At 45.8% G+C, this 25,377-nt stretch overlaps 1 protein-coding gene across 6 annotated transcripts in view; it reads left to right on the top strand.

Annotated features, from left to right (window-relative positions):
• Positions 1-25,377, top strand: part of HEATR5A (HEAT repeat containing 5A) — a 704,366-nt gene that overhangs the window by 659,587 nt on the left and 19,402 nt on the right. For all 6 annotated transcript variants that reach the window (XM_069638471.1, XM_069638476.1, XM_069638475.1 and 3 more), the window contains 2 exons: positions 3,733-3,884; positions 4,996-5,209. In XM_069638471.1, the coding sequence (XP_069494572.1) occupies positions 3,733-3,884; positions 4,996-5,209 (366 nt within the window). The remainder of the gene's footprint in view (positions 1-3,732; positions 3,885-4,995; positions 5,210-25,377) is intronic.

Raw genomic sequence — 25,377 nt, forward strand, 5'->3', positions numbered from 1 at the left:
AGTTTTACAGGCAGGGAAATTCTTGTTAGGTTAGGGAAAGCAAGGCGTTTGCTACACCCTTATAATTTTATGAAATGGCCACTTGTGAAAAACCCTTATCAAATTGTCCGCCTCGAATTTCTGACCCCTCATATTATGGCGTCATGTGTGGGATTGGGGTCAATTGAAACAAATTGGGGGACCCTTAAATTTGAGAAACTTAGTAAAAGAGCCTCTGATCCAACCATTGCTACGGAACAGTCTATAGGATTTGATATTTATAATAGTAGAGGATAATTAATTTTACCTGGAGACAGAGCATTGGTATCCACCGATTTAATTTGTATTCCTCCCACTGGCACCTATGTCGGACTCTCCTCTAAGTCAGGCGTCGCCTGGCACTGTGGCTTAGACGTATTGGCAGGAGTCATTGATCCTGACTATAGTGGAGATATCAAAATATGAATATAAAATAATGGTAAGAAAGCTTATCAAGTCAAGACTGGAGAAAGAATAGCTCAAGGAATATTGAAAAAGGCTCAGTTTCCAAAACCACAAGTAGTCAAAAACAGTGACCAAACTGAGAGGAAATCAGGGTTTTGGCAACGCAGATATAGAACCTCCTGTGTAACCCATCATGAACCCCATTGTTGATGAAGAGAGTAGCCCTGACTTGGCTTTTGCTGAAAGAAATGATCCTTTGGTAGCAGTACCATTCATTCATGTAATATCAGAGGATGAAGGCGGGAAAAAGACCGGACCATATTTATTTTTTTCTAAAGTCATTGTTACTTAGAGGACATGTAGGGCTGGCTGGCTGGCAGGCATACCCCGATCACAAATTGTAGTACCTAAAAGCCATACAAATATTGTTCTGGAAATAGCTCATTCTCATTTCACAGGGTGTATTTAGGATCTGCAAAAACTTGAGCACAAATTATAAATAGATTCTATTGGCCTGGGATTTATGCTGACATAAAGACTTGTCAATACCTGCCCCTTATGTCAGAAAACCATTACTCCAATTCATCCCATCAAGTTGTCCGCCTCGCATTTCTGACCCCTCACAGTATGTGACACTGTGGGGAGTGAGAAGCAGCTTTGCCAGGTGCTATGATGAGTCTAAAGCCTAAGATGGACTTTCACAATCGGCCCTGTATACAGATTCTGAGAGGCCACCCTATTCTGGTGAACAGGTATAGACTGTAATATCTAGCCAAACTCTATCAAGGTAGTGTGACTGAGGAGAAAGGCTTAGAAGGGCGCAAGAGTGGTGAAGGGTTCAGTTAAGCACACACTGAGCACTCTTAATAACACAGGTTAAGCAGACTGTATACAAACACATTCATTTATTTAGACCATGGACACCTCTTAGCAATTAAAAACTACAGGCAAGCCACCCTAAAAGATTCATTGATAACATGTATCCATTCACTTTTGGGGTGCTCTGTCTATAGACCACTAACACTTTACTTTTTAACACAGTTGGAACACTGTGATGGTAAGTAATAACCAATTTAGAGAAGTGATATGTAAGGAAAAAGGAGTTCAAACACAATACACACCCTTGTTATTATAAGGTTCCACTCTTTTACAAGTCTGTCCCTTGCTAAAGGAGATGGGGCCTAGTGGCCTTATACTCACAGGTCCCAGTAGAGCTCTTTACAGGAGGCTACAAGTCTTTAATGTAGTCTGAACCAGGTGTTGGCAAAGCCAACAGGCAGTTTGTAAGTGTTTCAAAAGTCGAATAGCCATGTTAGACCCTCTCCCAATCCAACCATTTTAAGGGAAGCCCAGGGGAAGATTCTTGATCAGAACTCCAGAATCACTGTCGGGCAAAGCAGAGTTTGGTCAAGGACCTTCGCCTGCTAAACCCTGTGGAGGTGGGTGGGGTGGGGGTATAAATAGGTACGCTCACTCACTCCTGTATCCCGATTCGCTCACAGACCACTTCAGAGGTTCCTAAAATCGCTGTGACCCAGTACTGGGTTTCTGTTTGCGAGTGGTCTAGGGATCACTAGTGCACAAATCACTTTCGGATTTAGGTATGGCTAGTCAGCATTTCGGTGCTCTGGTGAGATGGTTCCTGGCATTGGGCAGCTGGACAATTCTAGCATATTGAAGAAAGGACCACAATGTTGTCAACTACCTCTGAGAACCCCAGGACACGGTGCAGGAGGGATCAGCGATGGCCACTCTGAAGAAATGGTGGAAGTCTGCCCTCCTGGCCAAAACAAACTGCTCCTGCAAGTCCCCCCTTCATGCTGGAGAGCTGCAACTGCAGGCGGGGGCCTCTTGTTTCACAAGTCAAGGGTCTGCAGAGTCCAAGTCCGATCTCTGGATGGTGACCAATGCAGCAAGGTAGCCCACAAGAAAGCTGGTTAACCCACAGGATGGTTCGGGGACACGTGAAGGCTTCCAAGGGCAGGATCCTCGAGCACTGGGTGAGACTGGTTGTTTCCACCACTCCAGGGGTTGAAGCAGTGATGAAGACTGTCTGAAGGTCAGCTAAGGGGCAGGACTTTGCCGGGATGGCTGAAAATCATGCTGGATGGCTGCAACGAGTTCTGTGTCTTCAATAAGATGCTCCTCTTTGTAGGGGCCTCGTCTCCAAACACTATGCGCTGAATGGCTGCAAAAGTCCTTCTTTTATACAGGAATCAAGCTGGAATCGCCCTCGAGACAGCCAATCCTGGACCGCAACGTTCACCCCATCTGCCTAGCAACAGACACATTTTGGTGTGGATTGGGATCCGGCAGTCAGTCTGGGTTTGTGGCGGAATGTTGGGACTGCAATGCTTTGCTGGTAAAGATGAGGGTTTGTCCAGGAAAGGAATTACCATATGTGCCATATCTGTCCCGAGAGTGCACAAAGGAGGCCAAAAGACAAGATGGCCAAAGGACATGGAGAAAGTTCATAGCGTGCCCATTTTAGAGTGGCATTATGTAGTAAAATGCGAAAGTGCATGCGAGAATCTAAGGAAAAACACTTGAGGAAAGAAACCGCTCCCACCAGCCTATCTTGGACACAACATGCAAGTAACTACAAAGTGATATGGACACAAACTACCCCTAATGCACTTCACTGTAAGTTGAATGTGCATTGCAAAACAAACAAGGAATTGCACAATGGAGGACAGAGTTCCTCTGCACGGATAGCCATAGGGACTGAACAGTGCTTCCAAAAGAGATGCGCTTTCACTTGCCTCCAAAAGTTGGGATAGGTTCAAAACAGCAAAAAGTTGGGGGGTTTAATAGATGTCTTTGGAAGGAAAGCAACAAAAAGAAAATTTTTCCCAACAAGTCCCTCTTTTAATGTCACAGCTTCTTGCATGCATTGAAGTCCAGCTCACAAAATGGTTGGCTTTAGTCACCTAAAAGCATTACACAAAATTGCAAAAGTCTTGTAGGGTTTTTGATTTACAAATATAGCACAAACATTAAAAGTAAACCAAATTACATGTCTGAAAACAATGCGCCTCCTTTTAAGCCTTTGTATGTATTGTTGGTTTTTATGCTGGTTAGACAACTCTTCCATTTTGTACTTCACTGTCTTGACCATTACAATATGGTCCATTGACACTGAAGTGTTGTGGGGAGTTCTATATAGGACATCCTGTCAGTAGCCTGTTCACAGATGCTTAGGAATGCAAGTGCCCGGCAGTCCTGCCAGTGCACCTAAGCATGGCGCACACTGCGCCCAACCTTGTTCCATGCTTCCAGGATTGTAATGACATGCTCTCTGTTTGGCAGGTGAACTCCAGCAGGAAGCAGCACACGTAGGCCTGCTCACCGCTATGGTCGTCTTTCTTTTATCAGTGAATCCCGAAGTAACCGCCGTACAGTGCCTTCAGCAGCAGTGCATCGAGAAGTTCCGAACGGGCCTGGAGTCCAAAGACCCTGCAGTGAGTGTGCAGTTATTTGACAGAGATTAGGAATAACAAACTGTGTTTGATAACATTAGAATTGCCGAGCGTGCCCTCCCATGTGTAGGGAATTCCTGATATAAAGCCATAGCCCTGACTTGTGTAACACGTTAATTTATTTCACATCGGGGTCCTGAATATAGATTGGATCCAGTGCAATGTGAACATGTTCGACTCTGTTTTGAGATCTATCATGTATGACACAAATGATCGAACCAGAATACCCCCCACTTCCCCATATGCACATTGGACAGCCATCATCAGCACTTATTTCAAATGAATACAACCATTGTTCTCAATCGCAGGCTGCCACCTGGAAGGGACGTGCATGGAAGAAATGATCCCAGGGTGATGGCAGTACCAATATAAGCCTTTGTGTGAGTGGAAAACTGGTGGGAAAGAGAAGGCGAAAGTGGGTTACAAAGAGGGGGGATTCAAAGGCCTGTGACAACTCACAAGTGGTCTAGAAAGAGGTGTGGTGTCAAGCAAGGCTGAAAAAGTTTAAGGGAAATGAACAGAATTTATTGGGCAGCAATGCAGATTTGAGCGGGCGAGTGTGAAGATTTAGGGTATGGTAGACCCCCTTGTCTGTCGACCTAGCAGAAGTTCATTGGATGTACCTCCAACAAACTGACTAATTGTGCTTTGTTTGAAAAAATGAACCTTTACAAAGATGGGTTAACCCTGGTGTCAGAGCTATCTTGCTGAATTTGGGTTAGGTAATACTGGTGGTGAGTGGCATTGGGGGGCTGTTTGGTGCGTCTCACCTGCATTCTGATGTAAAGCAATCATTCAAACAAATTTGAGAAAATGAAGTGCAACTAGTTTTTTTGATCAATAGACCTACATCCGATGCAATAGTTCTGTAATGGGTCACTCGGCAGTATGGCCTTTCTTCTGAGGTTTCCTTCACCAAGACCCTGACATGAGTGAACACATGATCTCATCTAGTGCTGCTATGCAGTTAGAAATGAAGCACTTATATCAGTAAGTGCCTGGCAGATGTTTGGCTGCAGCACGCTTTCTGGGGCTCACTTGTTGAGTTCCATATTTTGGGGCATGTGGTTAACCTTGTGATTTCCTCCATCAGGTGCAGGCCAAGAGCTATCAGTTGCTGCTCTCCCTCTTCCAGCACCCAAACCAAGCTGTGTCTTCTCCGTATATCCGCTGCCTGGCCCCCGGAATCATGAATCACCTTAGAGAAGCTGAGCGGAGGAAGCCCGAGAGCAACGTGGAGCTGCAGGTCATACAGGAGGGAATCCGGATCCTCAGAGCAGTCGTGGCAGTAGCTGAGGAACAGCATCGTAAGTAGCGCTGACTGTGTGGGTGATTACATGGTCCCGGGCTGGTGTGGCAGAGTGACATTAATCACACACGTTCTTACATATAGTTCTGTTTATCCTCACTCCATCCACATTGTGTGTTCTCAGAGGCTGCTTTTGACGCACTTTACTCCTTTATTCGGATTGCCAGTCTCTAGTTTGTTTCGCAATATCTTTCCAAATCCTTTCACTCTCATCACTCCTTCTCAGGAACGCGCACCTTTCAGCATTCCAAGCGCCTTTTCATGCTTAAGGGATCTTTTGGGTTTCTAAGGGCCCCTCAGGTTCTAGTCTGCTTTCAAGCTTCTCATCCCTTCTGTTACTAGTCATCCTTCATGCTTCCCAGCATAGCTTTCAGGCTATCTACATGGTGACAAAGTCCCTAACCTTGGAGACAGACCGTGGGGTTATCCACAGGAAGGGGGCCACCCCCAACGTAGTGGATGCTGGACCCTCCGGATGTTTAAGATGAATCGCAAAGCTAATCGTCCAATCTATAGACCCTCCCGTCCCCTGCACTCCCAGGTACTGCAAACAGCCGAACGCTTTCAATTCTGTGCGTAAAATTAAGAAATCATCAATTGCATAATTTCAATGATGAAATCTTCAAAAAGTATTTTATTCGAAAGTAATTCCTCGAGGAGGCCAGCATACAAAGTTCATGCTCAATGCGTTTCGGGGATATTGTTCCCCTTCTTCAAGAGCAATTGACACTTTAAAAAAGGAAATATCTCCAATGATTTGGTAAGCAAAATAACTGATATTCCAGTACAGAAAATAGAAATACATAAATAACTTATGTTTAAAAGAAATTACGTGAGATTAGATCTGATCCATCGTAGATCCCAATGCAATGTGTATTAAAAGACAGTCCAAGAGTGGTCCCTGATAACTATAACCACAGTATTGAAAGTGTACAGAGTGCTCATTTGATACCGTGGTGAACCAAAGGTGATATGAAAGGGATTTTATGGTTAGGTTAAAGGATTAAAACCCTCTCTTTAGGTGCCCCATGCACGTTGAATTATTCTCCCTGCCAATCCTGTATACTGAACCGGAAGATAGTGATTACTAAGCTGAAAGTGTAGGGATGGAGCCCAATAATCAGTAACAAACAAGTGTTCTTCTTCCCTAATACTTCTTAATTCGTGAAATAATAAATCAAGGGTATTCCAGTAGTTCAGTAAACCTCGGCTGCAAGTAGTCCACAGCAGTATTCAATCATCATTTCCATGTGCCTATAAGTAAATACGATAATCCAGTTAATATCCCTGTACTCCGCCATGCAGATATATAATGAAGTCCTGCTCCAGTGGCCTGTGCATATAACGCACGCGCTATATAGGTATGGATGAATTCTATAATGTGGCCTTACCTAAGTGTACACGTATGATCAGGTAGGTAGATGTAGTCCGCATTCGGTCTGAAACAGGTCCACTAAAGCATAAATCAATTGCGGCCCGAACATGTAGTCAGAACACCACTGAAGCGAATTTGGCAAACCAGATGCTTCTGAATATTTACTGGTGGAAGTATGACTTTAAAATCAGCAAACACAACTTGTGCCTTGTCAAAATTCACATTTACCCTGTGGGACTGCGTAGCTATGGCGGCTGACCACATCCCAGAAGGAGAAGAAAGAGACGGCTTCCTGGCTATCATCAAGGATGGTAAGGAGGCAATGTGTGAATGCCTCCAGTCAGGTCTGGATACTGCTGATAGCATTAGCCGGTCCATAGCAACTAGCACTGTGCCGCGCAGATTTGCGTGGTTGAAGTGGGGATTTGCACAGTATGTACAATCTAGACTTCTCAAATGCCCCTTTGGCGGCTTGAGGCTGTTTGGAAGCAAGGCTGATGAAAGTCTGGAAAAGCTGCAGACCTCAAAAGCGGCGGCTAACTCTTAGTGCCGCCATTAGACAGCCTAAACATTCCTAGCCGGTACGTCCTCTTGGAGGGGTAGGACCTTTCGATTCTACTTAGTTGGAAGAGGGAGAGGATAGGCCAGTTATAAATCAGAGGTCGGAGAAGATTTCCTCCAGGTGGACAAGTGAGAGGTTCTGAGTCAGCCCAAGCAGCGGCAGCTTTACCCTCAGACACTGCTTCAGCTGCCTCAAAACCACTTTGAGGCCTTAACCCACAAGACTCTTCTGGGAGGCAGACTTTCGCAGCATCTGAAAGAATGGCGGTGCATTAATTCGGATGCTTGGGCACTGGAAACGGTAGCCCAGGGTTACTGCCTTCTTTTTCTGAAAAGGCCCAGGATCTTCCACCGGGGAACAGCTCCTTCAAAATTTCAGATCCGATTCTTGTGCAGGAGATTTTGACCCTGCTAGAGAAAGGTGCTATTGTACCTGTGGCGGAGAGAAACAATGGTTGGTACTCGCCGTACTTTCTAATTCCCAAGAAGGATGGAGGATTGAGACCATCTTGAACAAGTTCTTCAGGAAGGACAAGTTGTTTTCTCAGATCGTTCAGGCCCTCCAACCCCAAGACTGGATGATATCATTGGACCTTCAGGATGCTTACTTTCATGTACCTATTGAAGGCAAGCGTCCCCAACCAGCACGATCCTCTCCACAATGAGAGACAATGAAGGACTCTCCCAAATCGGGAATAAGGCCAAGACAGAGTGCGGGTGAGCTTAAATGGGAGTTTATCAATGAGGATATGGCATGCAAAGAACTCTGCAAACTCCGAGAGCGCTCTGTCTGACAATAGCAAAGACAGGCGTATATATTTACAAAAAAACGTCATAAGAACCTACACACTATAGGGGGCACAAGTTCGATGGGATTGGGTGGCGATGACTAACTATAGGTGCTGCTGCGATGCGGTTGGCTTTGGCTGGAAGACGTCACTAGTCATCCTCGTGGGTTGGGCTGGGCCTGGCAGGTTGGCTGAGTTCATCCGGGCGGTGTTGTTGTGCCATCGCGGCCAGTGTCAGAGATGAATGTCTTTTCCTGACTTATTTGCCCTAGGCCTTGCACACCGCAGTCATTCAGTCATTGCAATATTATCTTCTTTAGTAAATCTTCCAATAGGTTATTCTACAAGTTAATGCAACACAGGAGGAATGTACCTTGTGAGGGGTCTGGCGGTAATACGTCAGGACATGGTTACCAGTGTCCTGTTGACCGGGGCCATAGGTCGAGGTGCTAAGCTTCAGGGCCTGGGACGGGCGGTACAGGTCTTTCTGTCTTGTTAGAAGTTGTTATGGATGTGCCGCTGTGTGTTGTCAAAGTGTTGGGTGTCCTGATTGCACAGGGCCATAGGTCTAAGATGATCCAGTGGGTTATGGGGTTTACGAGGGGGCGCCTTTGGAAGTGTGTGTTCAGGCAGAGGTTTACTGCTGTGCTGTAAATAATGCAGGTGGCGGGCCGCGGCCTTGGGTGCTGCAGAGGGGGCTACAAATCTTTGAAGCGGCTCCAGTCTGTTTGGGGGAGGCGGAGTAGCGCAGCGCGGGCCTCTGCTCTCATGTCTTGGCAGCCTTCGCAGGGTGGGAGGGGGAATGGCCTTGCACGTATTTCACAAAGGTATCTCCCTCGTGTGTTGCCGATTTTAGGTAAAAACATCACAAACATTTGAACACTCTATAATACTTATTCAAATCATTTTGAAACATGCATTTAAACTTTGCTGGATGTGTCTCGATTATACCCAGTCTGAGCACCTTATTCATACACTATGTTTTAACAACTACAGTATTTAGTTATATGCATATACATTTGCAGTAAGTGAGGTAGTATCAGGGTTGGTGGAGTACATAGAAAGTAACCCGCCACTGTACGTGGCGGGGGTGGCACATGAGGGGCTTAGACATACACGCGTGACGAGTGCATTCTCGCACACTCTTCACATTTGCCCTTGGTATGGTTACATTTGTTTTCTTGTGTACCCTAGCAGCATCAGTTCAGTTGTGGCGCGACCGCGGGGCGTGCGGCTTTCAATGATACATATGAAGAATAATCCCCCGGAATGCTTTTATCATTTGCACACCCCTGCAGGGGTGTGGGTCCTTCACGGCTGGTGTCATGTACGATAATTACACAATTTTACAGGTTTCTTTAGTAAGAGTGGTTGTATGGAGAGGATACATGTGTTAAAAGTGGTTTCTTACATTCATATTTGGGTACCTGTCTGCTTTCATCAGATGACCATTCTACAGATCTTCCCATCGCCCAGGCCTTGCTGACCGGGTCATTGTGGGAGCAGTGATACACTGCGGAAGGTGAACTGTTACAATGTTAATGTATTACGCTAGATCATGTCCGTCTTGTTCGTGGGAACGGGCTTGCAGCGGATCTGCCATGGTGCTGCGGAGACAGGGAGGACTGAAACTTTCCGAAGGTGGGGGCCGCGCTACAGCGCGCTGAGCTCACACCATCTTTAGCAGACAAAAAATGGTTTCTGAGGCCTAGCTAAATTTAATACGTGCGGGCAATGTCTTCAGCAGGTGAGCCATCCACCACCTGGGCCCTGGTGGTAAGGAGGGGACGCCCGATGAGCCATGGCCCTCACCTGGGGTGGAGATGCAGGCCAGGGGGGGTCCCTTGGACCACTCCTCCCCTACACTATCCATCACAAGCACAGAAGGTACCTGAGGATTGCGGTGGGTGGTTCTCATGATCAAGTTAGAGTTCTTTATTCGGGCTGACCTCCGCCCTGAGGGTTTTCACCAGGTTTGTTTGTTTTATTTATTTGTATAGCGCTCCAAACCCAGAGGTAGAAGGGCGCTTAAAGAAGACGGTTACATAATTGTGAAATATACAATTTACAGTTATATGTTTAAACAATATGGAATATACAATTTCAATATACAGTCATGTATAGAATGTACAGACGTAGTTAAGCAGTGGGAGGTGTATACGTATGTCTAGGTGGTACTTTAGTATCACATACAGCAGTTTACCGAGCAGAGGGAAGTGAAGCCAGGTGTCAGTGGTGCTACTCTTTGTTCAGGAGCCAGCTGATAACATGCTTCCTAAAGATCTGGAAGGACTTGATAGTTTTGATGTTGAATGGAAGGGTGTTCCGGAGTTGTGAGGCAAGTACTGTGAAGGTAGCCCCTCCAGCTCTTTTGTGGAATCTGGGCACTGTCAAGCATAGAGTGTTGGAGGATCTAGTGGTTCTGGTGGCTGGTTTCATGGTGAATTTATTAGTTAGATATGGTGGGGCTAGGTAATTAAGTGACTTGTACGTGAGGCAGATGGTTTTCAAATCAATTTTCTGGCTTATGGAGAGCCATTTGCAAGATTTCCTAGCAATGGAGATATGCTCTCACGTGGGAATGTTGAGGGCTACGCGCAGTGCGTTATTTTGAAGTACCTGTAATTTGTTAATTATGGATTGGTTAGTACCTAGGTACAGGCTGTTGCAATAGTCCAGTTTGGATTGTATGAGGGTTCTGGCAAGAGTGAGGCAGCTATTGGGTGATAGGAAAGATCTACTGGCCCTGATGAGGTTGCCGGTGTAGGCCGAGGCGATCATATTGGTTTGTTTGGAGAGGTTAGTGTTGGCATCAAGGTAGAAGCCGAGGGTTTTCACGCTTTTGGCAATGGGGATGGTTTGACTATCGATCCTGATGTTGTTGTAGTTGGGATTAAGTTTAGTTAGGTTGCTGGGGGAGCCGACAATGAGGAGCTCCGTCTTCTCATCATTCAAGCAGAGGCCATGAGAGGCCATCCATGCTGAATGATGGAGAATATTTTGTTGATCCGGGTGACGTCTGCTTGGTAGTTGCCTGTGATAGTGAGGAGTATCTGGGTGTCATCTGCATAGTTCGTGTAGGTGACACCCAGACGGTCCAGTTGGTCAAATGATGGCGGTTGTGGCAGCGAGTCTCAGGAGAGAGAGGATTCACATCTACCCCTACCTGAACGATTGGCTGATCAGTGCATGTTCACCCGAACAAGCCCTAGAACATCTCAGCGTAACCTGCCACTCTCTCCACAGACTGGGCTTCTCCCTCAATTACAAGATATCCAACATGATACGATCACAAAGACTCCAGTTTACTGGAACAGTACTGGATACAACCTTGGGCAAAGCCTCGCCACCCGAGGTTAGGGCTCAACACATTCTGTAGATGGCCACCAAATTCAAGAGTGCCCAGCGTCTCCTTGCCTTTGATTTTTTTGAGGTTGCACGGCCTTATGGCATCCTCAATTTTTCTGGTGCCAGAGGCTCACCTGAGAATCAGATCTTTGCAATGGGCTCTCAAGACTCAAGGGTCCCAATTCTCAGGTAGGATGTCAGACCTTCAAGTTCCAAGCAGAGTTGCACAGGATCTTATGTGGTGGGCCTGCAAGGACAACATTCTGAAGGGAGAACCCTTTTGGCAATTATGGCTAGAGATAACCATAGTTACGGATGCCTCGCTCACGTGGTGGGAAGCCCACACCAACGATCTGACAATCAGCGTTTGTTGGTCTCCATCGGAGTCCAAACTACACATCAACCTTTTGGAGCAGAGGGCAATCGGACTAGCGCTGAAGGTATTCCTGCCCTCTGTACGGAGAAAGAATGTCTTGATAATGATGGACAACACAGTGGCCATGTACTACCTCAACAAGAGAGATGGTGTAGGGTCACTACCACTGTGCAGAGTCAATGCGGCTCTGGTTCTGGGCAATTCAAGAAAGAATCTCCCTGTTGGCAGTTCACCTATCCGCAGAGGAGGACACGGCGTGGCCGCTCTGATCAGGCAGAGCAGTCTCCCACGAGTGGGAACTAGCTCAGGAAGTCCGTCAAGAGATCTTCACCCTTTGGGGTACCCCGCAAGTGGATCTGTTCGTGACCAGTGTCAAGTCAACTGGAAGTGCAAACTGTTCTGCTCTAGGGAATTTCCCCCAAAAGGAGCTCGAGGGGACGAGTTTCCTTCAGTCCCCAACATTCTTCACATTATCAGGATGTGGAAAAAATTAGGGAAATCAATGATCCTAATTGCCTCTGATTGGGTCAGGAGGACGTGGTACCCGGACCTTCTGGACTTGTCCACATGCCCTCCAATGAGTCTTCCACAAAGAGGGGACCTTCTCTCGCGAGAGGAGGGTCGGGTTCTCCCTCCAGAGGTCAAGACACTCAACCTTCACACATGGTTTCTGAAAGGTTGAGGATATAAGGATTGGGACCTCCCGGATAACGTAATGGAGATCTTGCTTTCGGCCAGAAGGCCAGCAACTAAATCTTTGTACCACTGCCGTTGGAACAAGTTCATCAGTTGGTTCAGGGATAAGAATGTGGATCCTTTTCTTTGTGATACACCTATGGTGCTTTCTTTTTTGTTACATTTGGTGAATCTGGGGCTCCAGATTGGAGCAATTAAAGGTTACCTGGCAGCGCTGTCCATTTTCAAGCGCTCGGAGGAGGATTCATATTTTAAAATCTCTTTGATTGTTCAATTCCTAAAGGGTCTTACTAATGTATTTCCACCAATTCCATTTCAAGCCCCTATATATGGGATCTTAACCTGGTGTTAACATTTCTAACCTGCGTTCCTTTTGAGACAATGCACTCATGCACATTAAGACTGTTAACTATGAAAACTGTTTTGCTAATGGCAATAACGTCAGCCCATAGTCTAAGCAAGTTGCAGGCACTTCCCTGTAAATCCCCATACACTGTTTTCTATAAAGACAAGGTTGTTCGCAAGGTTAAACCTTCGTTTCAACCAAAGGTAGTCTCCGACTTCCACTTGACGCAAAAGATTATTTTACCATCTTTCTACCCACCTCCTCATCCTGGAAAGAGGAGGAAAGATTACATAGGCTGGACCCAAGAAGGGCTCTCAGCTTTTACTTATCAAGAATGTCCAAAATCTGTCAAAATGACCAATTATTCATTGGCTATAAAGGTCCTAATTTGGGTTTAGCTGTGACAAAAGAGACCCTATCCAGATGGGTCATCCTGGCTATTGGGGAATGTTACTGGTTAGTGGGCAAACACCCGCCGGAAGGTTTGAGAGCACATTCCACAAGGGTCATGGCAACCTCTACTGCTCTTCAGAGAGGTGTTCCGGTAAATGACATATGTGCAGCGGCCACTTGGTCGTCTGTTCATACTTTTGTGAAACATTACTGCTTGGATTCATCTTACAATCAAGGAGGACAATTTGGGAAAGCGGTCCTTCATTCAGTCCATGATAACATTTAAGGACAAAGTCAAATTCATACTCCCACCACCAAATTATTACTGCTTTGGGAGGAATACGTGGGAGGATACAATCCATTCAAAGAAAAAGTTACTTACACCTGTGGTAATGTTCTTTCGATTGGATGTTCCTCCCACTTATCCTCATCATACCTCCCAGCCCACCCCACCGTAGAATTTGTGTCTTTACACTTTGCGCTTTTTTGGAGCCTAAACTCTATGGTACGCCTGGCAATTCCTCTACAGGAGGAGAAAACCAGAATTGAAGCCAATGGGTGCTTCGTGTGCTACTTATACTAAAGATGACGTCGACAGTCAGACAGAGGCCCTCGAGGGACATCGGCACAACAAGACTGCACACAGCGTTCCTTGTCGAGGAAACATTTTTCCGAAGCAGAGCTGGAAAGATATTTATCATAAATTGAGAAATACACATCAGAGGAACATCCAATCGAAAGAACATTACCAAAGGTAAGTAACTTGTTCTTCTCTTTTGGCAACTTTCCCCCATAGTTTCTATGAACCCCCCCAATCATTTTGCTTTGTGTTCAAACCTGTTCTGACTTTTGAGGGGAAGTAAAAATCTTGAGCTTGACTCACCTAGCTTTTTGCTCATTTGTTATGGGGAAACTGATAATTCCTTCAGACTATCAGTACTAAGAAACTGTTTGCCTTTAGATATTTTACATTTTTGTCACTTTTTGACATTACATATAGCACCTTGCAATGTAGTGCAATGGGTACACTTTCGTATTGCCCTAGCATTTTACATTTGGGATTTCTGGTTGCTTTTATGTGCTTAAAGACCAGCTGGTGTCAGCAGTTATACTTTTATAATGTTTGTGTTATTTCCAGTGTGCACATTTGCATTTACCGCATATGGCTACTAAATGTGGTTAGTCCCCTACAATGGCCATGCCACGAGATTGGTGCTTGTTCTTTGACCATATTGTACTGTGGCATTCTTCCTGCCTTGCCAGGTCAGGAAATTCCAAATAAGGCCATGAACTTGTCCGGGAAAGCTGCTGCTTTCATGGGCTAGGCGGGGGGGGGTGTGTGTGTGTGTGTGTGTGTCTGTCAGTGTGTGTCTGTCAGTGTGTGTGTGTGTGTTCAGACACCGACCCAGGAAGTGGGTGGGACTGTCTGGTCCTACTCCAAAGCTGCAGTGCCGGAGAGTCCAGGTGAATAGTTGTCTCTGATTGGACAACTACTGACTATTTGTATGGTGCAGATTCTTACCATTGGTGGGGCTTGGACTTTCTTCCAGACTGGAATTTAGGAAGAAGACTACTGCGGCCATTTCGTAAGATCAGCGTTGCAGCCATGAATCCCTCGTAGACGTGCAGCCGACTGAAGATCCGATGACGACTCCCGAAGAGGCCTGGCATCCCTTCCTGCGTCTGTCCCAGTGAAGCCCTGTTGGTCTGAGTGATCTCCGAAGACACTGCATGGTGTTACAGCCCTTGCACTAATGGGACCAACTAGTCTCAACACCTTCTGAGGATCCAGCCGTCCTGAACCTTCGGAAGTGCCCCTGGACCACCCGATGGACTGACCAGCTCTCTCATGGGCTACTTAGCCAGAAGCGTTGCCATTCCGTATTTGCACCCAGAACTTTGGTGATCGTCAGCTCGTGGTACAAGTCACCTTCATTGCATATTTCAGCCTCCCAGTCTCAAGGGATCCTGTCCTGGAGAAGCTTTGTCAACCGCGACTGAAAGGATGCCTGCCGTCTGTGTGCAGTGGCTGTTGCTGGAACTCGCCTTCCCCCGTCCTGTGAAGTGCCTGAAAAGAGACCTGCACCGGTGAATCTTGCATTTCTTCATTGCAATGGTTGCATCTTGCATCTGGACTAGATCGGAAGAATCCTTGCACCCAGAGCTTCTGGGTACCTCTCACTGGAACCAACAGAGGGAAATCTAACCTCCAGCCACCCCTGAGTGGACCCATCCAGTCCTCTAGGAAAATCGGAGTTGCAGGTGAGTACATGCAAACATTTGTCCCCACTGTCCTCCATAGGATAACATCGAGAACCAGTCTCTTTTTATCCTTCCAAAAGGAAGGATAAAACGTCGTCAAACCTGGGTAGTAACAACTGAAAGACAAGCACTTATTCTACTTACCTTGTAACCTTTTTGCATCTCTTCTTTTGTACAATCACCAACACAAGTAACTTACCTCCTACAGATATATTGTGTGGAGAAGCATTGTGGAGCCTATGATTTGTGGGCACAATACCCTTCTCTTCTTGGAGATTGGACTGCTGAAGTTAGGAAAAATAACTTGTGATGGTTCCATCTTTACTGCACTCATTTAGTTACCTCTTGTAGTGTTTAAGTCATTTGCATGCATTTAAAGAACTTATGGTGATTGTATTGTGACGAATCTGGGGATGTCGTGCCTTCTCCTCTAGAGAGAGACCTTTCCCATGGGGCCAGGGCGGTGCGTCCACAGTAAAACAGTCCCCCTGGGTGTGGTGCAGGCAAGGAGGCTCACATGGGGAAGGAAGCCCCCTATGGGATTGTGGACGACTATTCTCAGACAGACGGCAGTCGGCCGCACCATAAATTAAAAGCAGTAAGCCGCCTCATTAAGGGGAAGGCAATCTGCCATCAGTCGATAAGAAATCCGCCATCCAACAAACCCAGCAATCTGCTGTTTCTGCTGCCTCTGCTCCTGAAACATCTCCAGCACTCTGCCGTCCAGCAAACAAAGCAACCGGGCACTCCGCCATCCAGAGAACACAGCATTCCGCTGTTCCACCCCGAGAGGCACATCTGTTCTGACCCGAGCTGCACATCCAAAATCCAGCACAAGACAGCAGTCCACTCTTCCGCCAAGATAGGTCCACCAAGCAAAAGAATGGCAGACTACATGGAACATCTCCAAGCAGAGCAACAATCCCTACACTCTGTAAACGACCATTTGAGCTTGTTAATAAGAAGAAATGTTGTATGGTCAGTTACATGTAAGGAGGTTCAGGAAGATCCACAAAAGAGCACGGAGCACAACATGGTACAAATAAAAGCTCAAACAGCAAGAGACAAAACCCATATGAGAAGAACTAAAGGAATATCTCAGAAAAAGCACATCCAAGCTAGTCTATGCTCAGCAAGACTTGCGGACCACCTGACAGCAAATGAGAGAAATGTTCAAAAAATGCACAGTAACTATACTGATACAATGAAGTACAAGGGACCATGGGAGCAGGTGGTGGTGCACTTAATGGAACATGAGAGAAACAGGCCAGCAGAGAAGTACATTCAAAGGCGAGCCAGGGACTGGGGTAACAGGCCACTGCTGCGAAGGCAGTAGAGCAAATGCAAAGAATAATCCTTGGCCAAAACTGCAATGTAACAGTGCTGGAAAAGAGGTTACAAATAGGAAGTACTTGTCTTGTCAAGACTACAAGGGTCACAAGGATGTGATGGGATGGATGGAGACAGGGATGCAAGAAGTAGATGGAAACAGTGACTGGCTACAAGAATCTGGAAGGCTGGCCAAAGTGTACATTAAAGAGCATTCGGGCTTCAGAAGGTATTGATGAAGTGAGGAAGAGATCCCAGTGGAGAATGAAAGATGAAGTACTAACAAGAGGAAGACCAAAGCGAATACCTCAAAGACCCCCAGATGCTATCAGAAGAAATATTTCCCCCACAAAAGATAAGCAAGGGGAGATGTATATAGAAACTGAAACTACCACCTTTAATGAGGGACCACCTTAAGGACTAGAAAGAGGTAGACCGCATGGGGAACACAGGAGGAAGAGGGGGGCTACTAGAGGCCGGGACAGACGTCTGTGGAGATCAACAAAGAAAGGTTCACTATTCCTGGGACTCCATTCCTCTGTGGGTGCGTGTGTTTGGAAAATGGAGTGGGCGTGAGGAGACTGTGCTTCACGTCCGCCCAGCACAGTATTAAACAGAAGCCAAGAGGGGAGCTGGAAGGATCAGGGCCAATACAGAGTGGAAGGACCAGAAGGCAAGCTGACGGAGAGAAGCTCTCATTGTTCCTGAAGTCTAGGAAGCGCATGAAGGGAAGACAGCGCTGCCCAGAGGAAGATTGAGACTGCAGTGTTCACAGGCGGACGAGAGCCCACTGCAAGGCTCCCTAGAGGTAGGGGAGCACTTGGGCTCGCTGGTGGGGAACTAAAAAGGTGCAGTCAGCCTCTTCATAGTCACAGTACATAGCAGGCAAGTGAACCAGATCTGTCTTAAGGGAAGCTTAAGGGTCTGGGAGCCACCAAACGAAAGCAACACAAGTCTTCCTCGTGGCAGTCCTTGGGAGGAAAGTGCCCCAACTACTCAAACGCAAGGAAGATGGGTCTGATACCCACCACTTTGTGAGAGTAACACGAGCCATCTGCCTTTTCTCGGTACTTGGGAGAAAAGGGCGCATAGAACCCAGACACAAAGATGAGGGGTCTGGGACCCACCCCCATGAGAAGGGAAACCCCAGAGCAATTTACCAAGGACCATGCTTGGCAGGGAATTGAACCAAGTAGGCCCAAGCATAAAGATGGAGAATTGTCAAGAGAATTAACCAGGACAAGGGAGTTGTTGCCCCTGGTTGTTGTGTTGCAAGAAATTTAGAATTGCTAAGAGAAGAACGAGGGCAAGGGAGCTTGTTACAGCGAAATATCTAAGAACTTGGGCTTGGAATGTTTATTTGAAACTCTTTGATTGGATCTCAGTCAGTAAACATACTTTTATTCGACATAAAATCTTCAAGTCAGTACATGAAACACATCAAATTCTTAAGTTAATAAAACGGAGTATAAATCATCATATTATCCTAAATCTACCTTAAATATGCAAAATTAGCAATCTTGACAGTACAAGTTCATCATAGTGTCATTAAACAGCCTTTGAGGACACTAAACCTCGGAGAGCCCTGCTTGAAGCCTCTGACTGATTTTTATATCCGCCTTAACATTACGTATGTAGATTAATTTGCTTCTGTTTTAGCAACCAAGATTTATGGGTGGATCTAGCAACCGCAAAGACTACATGTGGTAAAACGCTCTGTCTTAAACATAGCATTGCTGATCTGGTGTCTCTCATTCCGGCTTCCCACAGCACAGGCTTCAGATACGTGTGCCACAAATGTTTCGTTTTCCCACACAGCAACATAAAAGGCGTCATTGTTTCTATCGCCTCTCCGCACAACACACATTTATCTGTCTTCGACTCTTTCCAGTTGTGCGTGAAGCTAGCCACCAGGAGGGTCCCCAGTCTCACCTGCATATAAAGAGATCTCTCAAATGGGGGTGCGTTGAAATCTGGATATGATTTCCTGCCTGGGGACATTTGCTCAAAGTACGCAGGGCCCAATTTTAACTCCCTGGTGCCAGCCACCAACTGGTCCCTTGCTCTTTCGGCCACACGTAACCTTTGCTCTTTCCTTCTACCAGGAAGTTGATTTTGGGGGTTTTCCCATAGATTGCCTCTCCCCATTTCATAGCGAGACCTCTTTACATGACAAACCCAGTCTAGAGATTTTCCTCCACCCATGGACATCACATGACACAGGGCATCTCTATATTTCACCAGCCCTTCTTGGTTCCACAGTCTTAACCAAAAATAGCGTACTAATGGACGCTAGGGAATTACATCAAGCTCTAAAAATAACGGTGCAGAGGGAGTGCTCTTGTGGAGTTAAACCAATTATTTCAAGAATTTCGACTCATTATAGAGCAGCTGGAATAGCCTGCTTCCCGTAAAGCACTAGTGCTGGTGAGATTGCTCCACGACCATGACTTGCATGAAATGCTGTAATAGACCCCCCAAACTTGTCTAGGGTAGTAGCAGACCGCTTCACCCGAGCAACACATCCCTGTGACTCTTGGAAACGAACCCCGAGCTAATCAAAATGTTTTATTTGCTCTAGCCTTAACACTAATGGTTTTGATTTTGCAGACCTAGGCTTGAACACCATTGCCTTTGACTTATCAGTGTTCAGTTGCAAATCCATCTCGTTGCACTTGAGCACGAATAATGGCAATGATTTTTCTAACCCTTGCAGAGTTGTTGCCAGTATTACCGCATCATCGGCGTAAAACAATGCATTGGATCTACAAACTATTCTGCTAAATTAAGATCTTTTGTTTTTTATAGTTTTGTCAATAGTGTGAGGGATGGAAATAGGCTTTGGACTTGTGACCATGGACTATTTACTTTAGACAGACATCCTGACAGTTTCCTTAGTTATGGTTGAGATAGGGAAACCCCTCTTAGCTTCAGGGAACGGTAGGAGTTTCTCCAACCCTACCCTTTTAGTTTCAATAAAGGTTTTTGCCAATCAACACAGGCCCACTGTGTCTTAGTCCTACCTCTACACCCTTACAGTATACATGTTTATTATTGAGTGTTGTGCAGTAATATCAACTGATAGTTTCATTTTTGTGATGGAGTGCAGGAGGACCGTTGGGCCACGAGCTAGTGACCTGCAAAGCTCCAAGCTGAAACTCAGAACGGGAACCGGTGCACCGCAGATTCCCTAGATGGAGCAGTTCAGCTCACAGTATGGTTCAGAGGCACGTGTGAAGGCTGCAAGGATTGGGATCTTCATGCAAGGGTCCAAACCGATTTGTCCCACCAGCCCATGGGTCGAAGAACCAAGGATTGTCTACAGGAGATCGATCCAGAGAGACGAAGCTTCAACAGGACTTGGCTGGAAGCAATGCTGGATGTCGTCATCGGTTGTCCACTGGTCTTCAGCCGTCTGCAACTCCTCATACAGGTCTTGACTCCAAACGACAATCTCTAGAATGACTGCTGGACGACTGCTTTTATCCCAAATTTGAACCACAGCCCAGCAAGGATCAGCACCATTCATAGTGGCAAAGGCTGGTCCCATCATGGACAACCTCTTGCTCCATATTTTCCCAGCAACAGACATACCGCTGCCCTAAGTGTGGACTGGTACTAGGCCGTCCGAGCACCCACATGTCACCATATGCTCAAAACACCGGTTTGCATAGGAAACTTTAGTTTTTGCCAGGGAAAAGACTCCCCTTATGTTAAGGCAGTTTTTGTACCACCCTCTGTTGAAGATGTTACAACCATTAACCCTAGGGGGAGGCTAACAAACCCGACAACTTCCGTAACTTTGAGTCTCTTCTGACTTTGCTGAGTTTTTTTACCTCCGAAGTCTAGTCTCTGTATGTCTTTCTCCTCTACCTCCCACCTTTCCTCTGCCTCATCACCTCCCGACTCTGCATCCGCTTCTCACCCTCTCCTCTTATCCTTTTCTACTATCTCTGATTCTGACACAGCTTCTATTTTTGTTTGTGCCCACCCTATGTCTTCCCCTCTTGACCCACTTCCTTCTCTTTTTCCCTCTCATTCCTTATTTCACCACTTTTTAATCTCTACCTACTGCGTCTTTTTCTTTATTTAAACATGCTGTACTTATCCCTATTCTTAAAACCCTCCCTCGAACCTACACTACCAATCAACTTCCGACCCGTTTCTGTTCTCCCCTTTCTTTCTAAACTCTTAAAGAGCAGTCTACTCCCAAGTTTCCTCATTTCTTAATCTCCATTCTCTACTGCCTCTAACCCAGTCTGTTTTCCGACTAAGCCACTCCACGGAGAACTCCATCCTCTCATCTCGGCACAAAAAATAGTCCTCTATATTTGGTCTACTCGATCTTTCTTCTGCTGCCTTTGACCACCCCACACTTAAGTCAGCCCTCACCTTTCTTGGTTTTTCTGATCCCATTGTCCATTGCTTCTGTTCCCATCTTTCAGATTGCCCCTACTCTGTTTCTTGGGCTGGCCTAACTTCTTCCCCTCTTTCCATGCTCTGATGTTTCTCAAGGTTCGGTGCTTGGTCTTTTGCTTTTCTCTATTTACACAATACCAATTTTCTCACATATCGAGTCTTTCAATCCATCGTCACATTTCTATGTGGATAACACCCAGATTTTCTTTTCTTTCTCTTCCTTCTCTGACTCAATCCACTGTTCTCTCTCTGACTGCCTCTCCGCTATAAAATACTGGAAGTCCTCCTGTTTTCATGTTTTAACCCTTATAAAACTGAAGTTCTGTACTTCCTGTCTTCCTCTCCCTTCCCCTTTCTCTTCTCCTCCCCCGGGACTCTACTTTCCCCCTTCCCTCCTTTCCTTTTCATCCTCTGCTCGAAACCTCAGCTTTATTGTTTAGGCCTACACTCACTCCCATCCTCTTTCAGTCACAACATATCTATCTTCTAACTTCCCTTAAGCCCCCGTGTGCCCCTTCTAGTTTGTGTTCATTTTCTCTCCTTGCCCCCAGACTGTGGAACTCCTGCCCCTTGACACACGCTCTTCCTTTTCTCTACGCATCTTCCACTCTTGGATGAAACCTCGCTCATCCTTACCATTGACCGGTTTCTGTATTTTTTTCTTTAACCTTCACTTTGATTGATCAGTTCTTTGGCAAAACCGCTATAAAAATCTCAATATAATAAATAAACAAATGATAAGAATGGGAATCCAAACCTCTCTTGCTGTAGGGAACATTGTCAGAGCAATAATGCTGAACTCAGTTAGGGGTAGTAGGTCGACATAGTGGTTCAATAAATCCATGCAGAACTCTAGAAAATACACTGAAAAATAAATATCCTTTAATAAAGTAGCACATATACAACTATCAGTTCAAATAAGTACTTTTGGTAATAATACACAGTATTCAAAAGAAGCCAGCATATTATAAAAACAGTAATGTCTATACAAGGGATCTCCCAACTCTTGTCTTTGTGGGTCCTCTACCAGAGGTGAGTATCCAATACAAAATAGCAGCTGGGTGGAGAGAACCCAGGACACCATCAAACCTAAGATGCAGGTAAGTCCCCGATGGGCCTGCACCATACAAGTACTGTGTCCTATCGCCACATCCCAACTCTGGTATATGTGGAAGGCACTGTCGCCAACAGATCTTACCTCTTGCTTTCTACTCCGTTGAGAGTGAGAGAGGTAAGGCCATTGTAACAGGGGCGGAATCCTGATAGACGCTAGAACTTGTGGTCAACACCCTACACCTATACATGTGTAATAAATCCCTAAGGCCTAAAACATGAATCCATATTCATGTGCAAGCCCTAGGGCATTACACAAGTATGCGCAGGCATACAGAGAATGATGGCATTGCAAACCCTAGCCAATGTCTTCCAAGAATTAGTAAGTCACCCGAGTCGTACTTTTTAAGGTAGAAATAGTTACTGTAAACCATCACAATGTTAAACTTAGTCTCATGGAAGAAATGCATATTAAAACTCAAATCAAAGGTAATTGCCAAATGTGGTCCTGAGCTTACTGAACCCCTAGAGGATTCAGGGAAAATGCCCAGGGGCAGCGAAGTGCCCCAAAGACGCTTTTAGGAGAGTTCCAGGCAAGTTCACTGTAAGTTAAAGGGCCACCCGCTTTAGTGGAGGTTAAAGCTGTTTGACCCCAGAGACCCATATTCTCTGATGGACAACCCCATGGTCGGCCACAGGAGACCCCATAGAAGTATCCCAGAGGTCGGAAGAAGCAGCAGTCCTTGCTGACCCCAATCGAACTTTAGGGGAAATGTGATAACTCTCCTCCATGGAATCTATACCATGGATAAGAGGGACACCTTGGGATGAGTATCTCGAATAATCGTCCACCCAAGAATCCAAAAGTAGGTACTCGGGCCTTTAGTTTCAGCGAAAATGGCTTCAGATGTGTGAAACAACCTGGTGAGTAGATGACACTTCCCACTGGTGCGGTTTGCAGGATTCGGTTCTCTAGGACTTGAACTCTGGGCCATCAAGGCACCAGCAATCCTGCAAAGAGTCAAAGGCTCCTCCCAAGATCTCTACCCTTGCACAAAGGAGCTGACCAAATGTCAGCCAGCCAATCACTAAAAGGGGCTAGGGGCCCAGGGTCAAATGATCAACTATTATGGTTGGTCATTAGGATTGCCACTCGGTGTTGGACACGACAGGAAGTGAGGGATAGTCCAGGAACCTATACTGCCCTAAACCAGTTAGGGCCAATATGGAAGCTGCCATGATGGGCTCACAGAGTCCAAATGCTCAATGAGGCCTTGTTTAAGCCTACAACGTGGTCACCTACACAAAGGAAAGCCCTGAAACACATATTGACCGAGAGCAGGATTTGAGGCAGCCCCAGTGGCTACCAAAAAGTTACATTTGTCTACCAATGCGGTAAAAATGGCTTGCACCCCTGGTGAAGTCAAATCTAAAGTGTAGCTGCAACCAGCCTACTCCCTAAAACCTGTGCAGGGTGATAAAATCTCCCTAAGGCAACAATGGGGAGCCTGAAAGGCACCTCTGGGACTGGGCACCTTAGGGGCCACACATTATATAGGGTATACTGGAATGTAATGGCAGGGAGACTTCAGGAGAAGTCCCTCTGGCCACCACAAAGATCTAGCAATCAAAAAAAGAAACGGGGTGGGGTACGGGGTAGCAAAAGCTTGAGGGGCCCAAAATAGGAATTCTGACTTAGCACCTCGTGTGGCATTTCCTGATCTGAGGGCTGGAAGGAGGCCAAAGGGCAGGGTGAAAAACCTGTGGCTCCGCTGTTTCGAGTAGTGGTACTTAAAAGGGTATTATGCAGTAAAATGCAAATGTGCACATGAGAAAAATAAAAAAACATAGTAAGAAAATGGCCGCTGCCACCAGCCCACCTAGGACACATCATAAACTTAACAAAAATGTTAGGAAAAGGGATGCAGGGTATCCCTGCCGCACCTCACTTTGAGGTGATGTGTGCAGCTTAAAACATGGAATCTCACAAAGGGGAGCTTGAGGGGTCAGCAATGCAGGCTGACAACTGTTTGATGTGTGTTCTAAATATGACATTTTATTAGAACAGAAATAATATCAAAATGCCTCACTTCCCCTACTCTACTGTTGGTTTCCGTGCCTAACAAAAATAAGGGAAAACATTCTAACACAGGCATACTGGCCCTCACACTAAACATCAACTACAAAAGGAAATAAATGGCAGTTTAACATCAACAATGACATTCATAAAATAATGATAACCTTTTAGCAACCTGGATTAACTTCCTTCCCCAGGACCCAAGGTATATTCCTCTTCAATGTTCATCAAAAGAATATAAGGGACTATAAGGGACTCGACATAGGTAGTAAAGTCTCGGATCAGTTCTTGAAAAGTCAGTATCAAGATAAAGAATTGTCAACCACAGTTCAAACAACAACATTTCGTCTTCTGTTGAAATAAAGACCTTCCACTTCCTCCGTACAGCATCAATGGTTTTCTTAGTCACGATGCCCTTTTGCGACGCCCATTTATCCAAGAAGGCTTGACACAGTTCAAAAAGAAATACAACTTCTAGAATGTTAATGCAACAAAAGTCTTGGTTAGCAAGGATTATTTGTCTAGTAAGGTTAGTACAGTAGGTATATGTGAAGCCGCCATGAAGAGACAGACAACAGATTCAAAGTTCAAATTAAAACTATTTAGTAAATCAAATGGCAGGATGGTAGAAGGCCTAACCTGCCCTATAGTAAGCTGGGATTTCCCTACCTGAACGCAACTAAGGAAAGTCTGAGTCAAAGAGTTCAACTTAAAAATGTGTCTGTGTCCGAAAACCTATCCTTGCCCTCGCAACTAAAGCTAACCAATGTGCAGGGCTGTCGATAATAAAATAAATGGTGATGAACACAAAGTTCTGAGCTTCTTCAACCTCATAACTTCCTTTCCAGCTCCCCTGCCCCAAGTTCAAGAATGTTCCACACAAAAGTTGGAAGATAACCTTTTTCCAGTTCAAGGCACTATAGTTCCACACATCCTCGAGCATTGGATCTTTCACAGATTCACATGCTGTGAATATTCCCTGTCGTTAGGCTGGGAATCCTCGGTAACATAGAGCAGTTTAAAGCTAAACTGAAAACTTTCAGTCACCTTTGTGCTCTAGTAAAGTCATTTTTGGGTCATACTGCCACAGCCAATAGGAAGACCTCTCGTAACTCCTCCCTTGTTGGCAATTTTCTGTTTATT

This window comes from Ambystoma mexicanum, chromosome 14 (assembly GCF_040938575.1).
Source record: "Ambystoma mexicanum isolate Mex_15411 chromosome 14, UKY_AmexF1_1, whole genome shotgun sequence".
Classification (NCBI taxonomy): Eukaryota; Metazoa; Chordata; class Amphibia; order Caudata; family Ambystomatidae; genus Ambystoma; species Ambystoma mexicanum.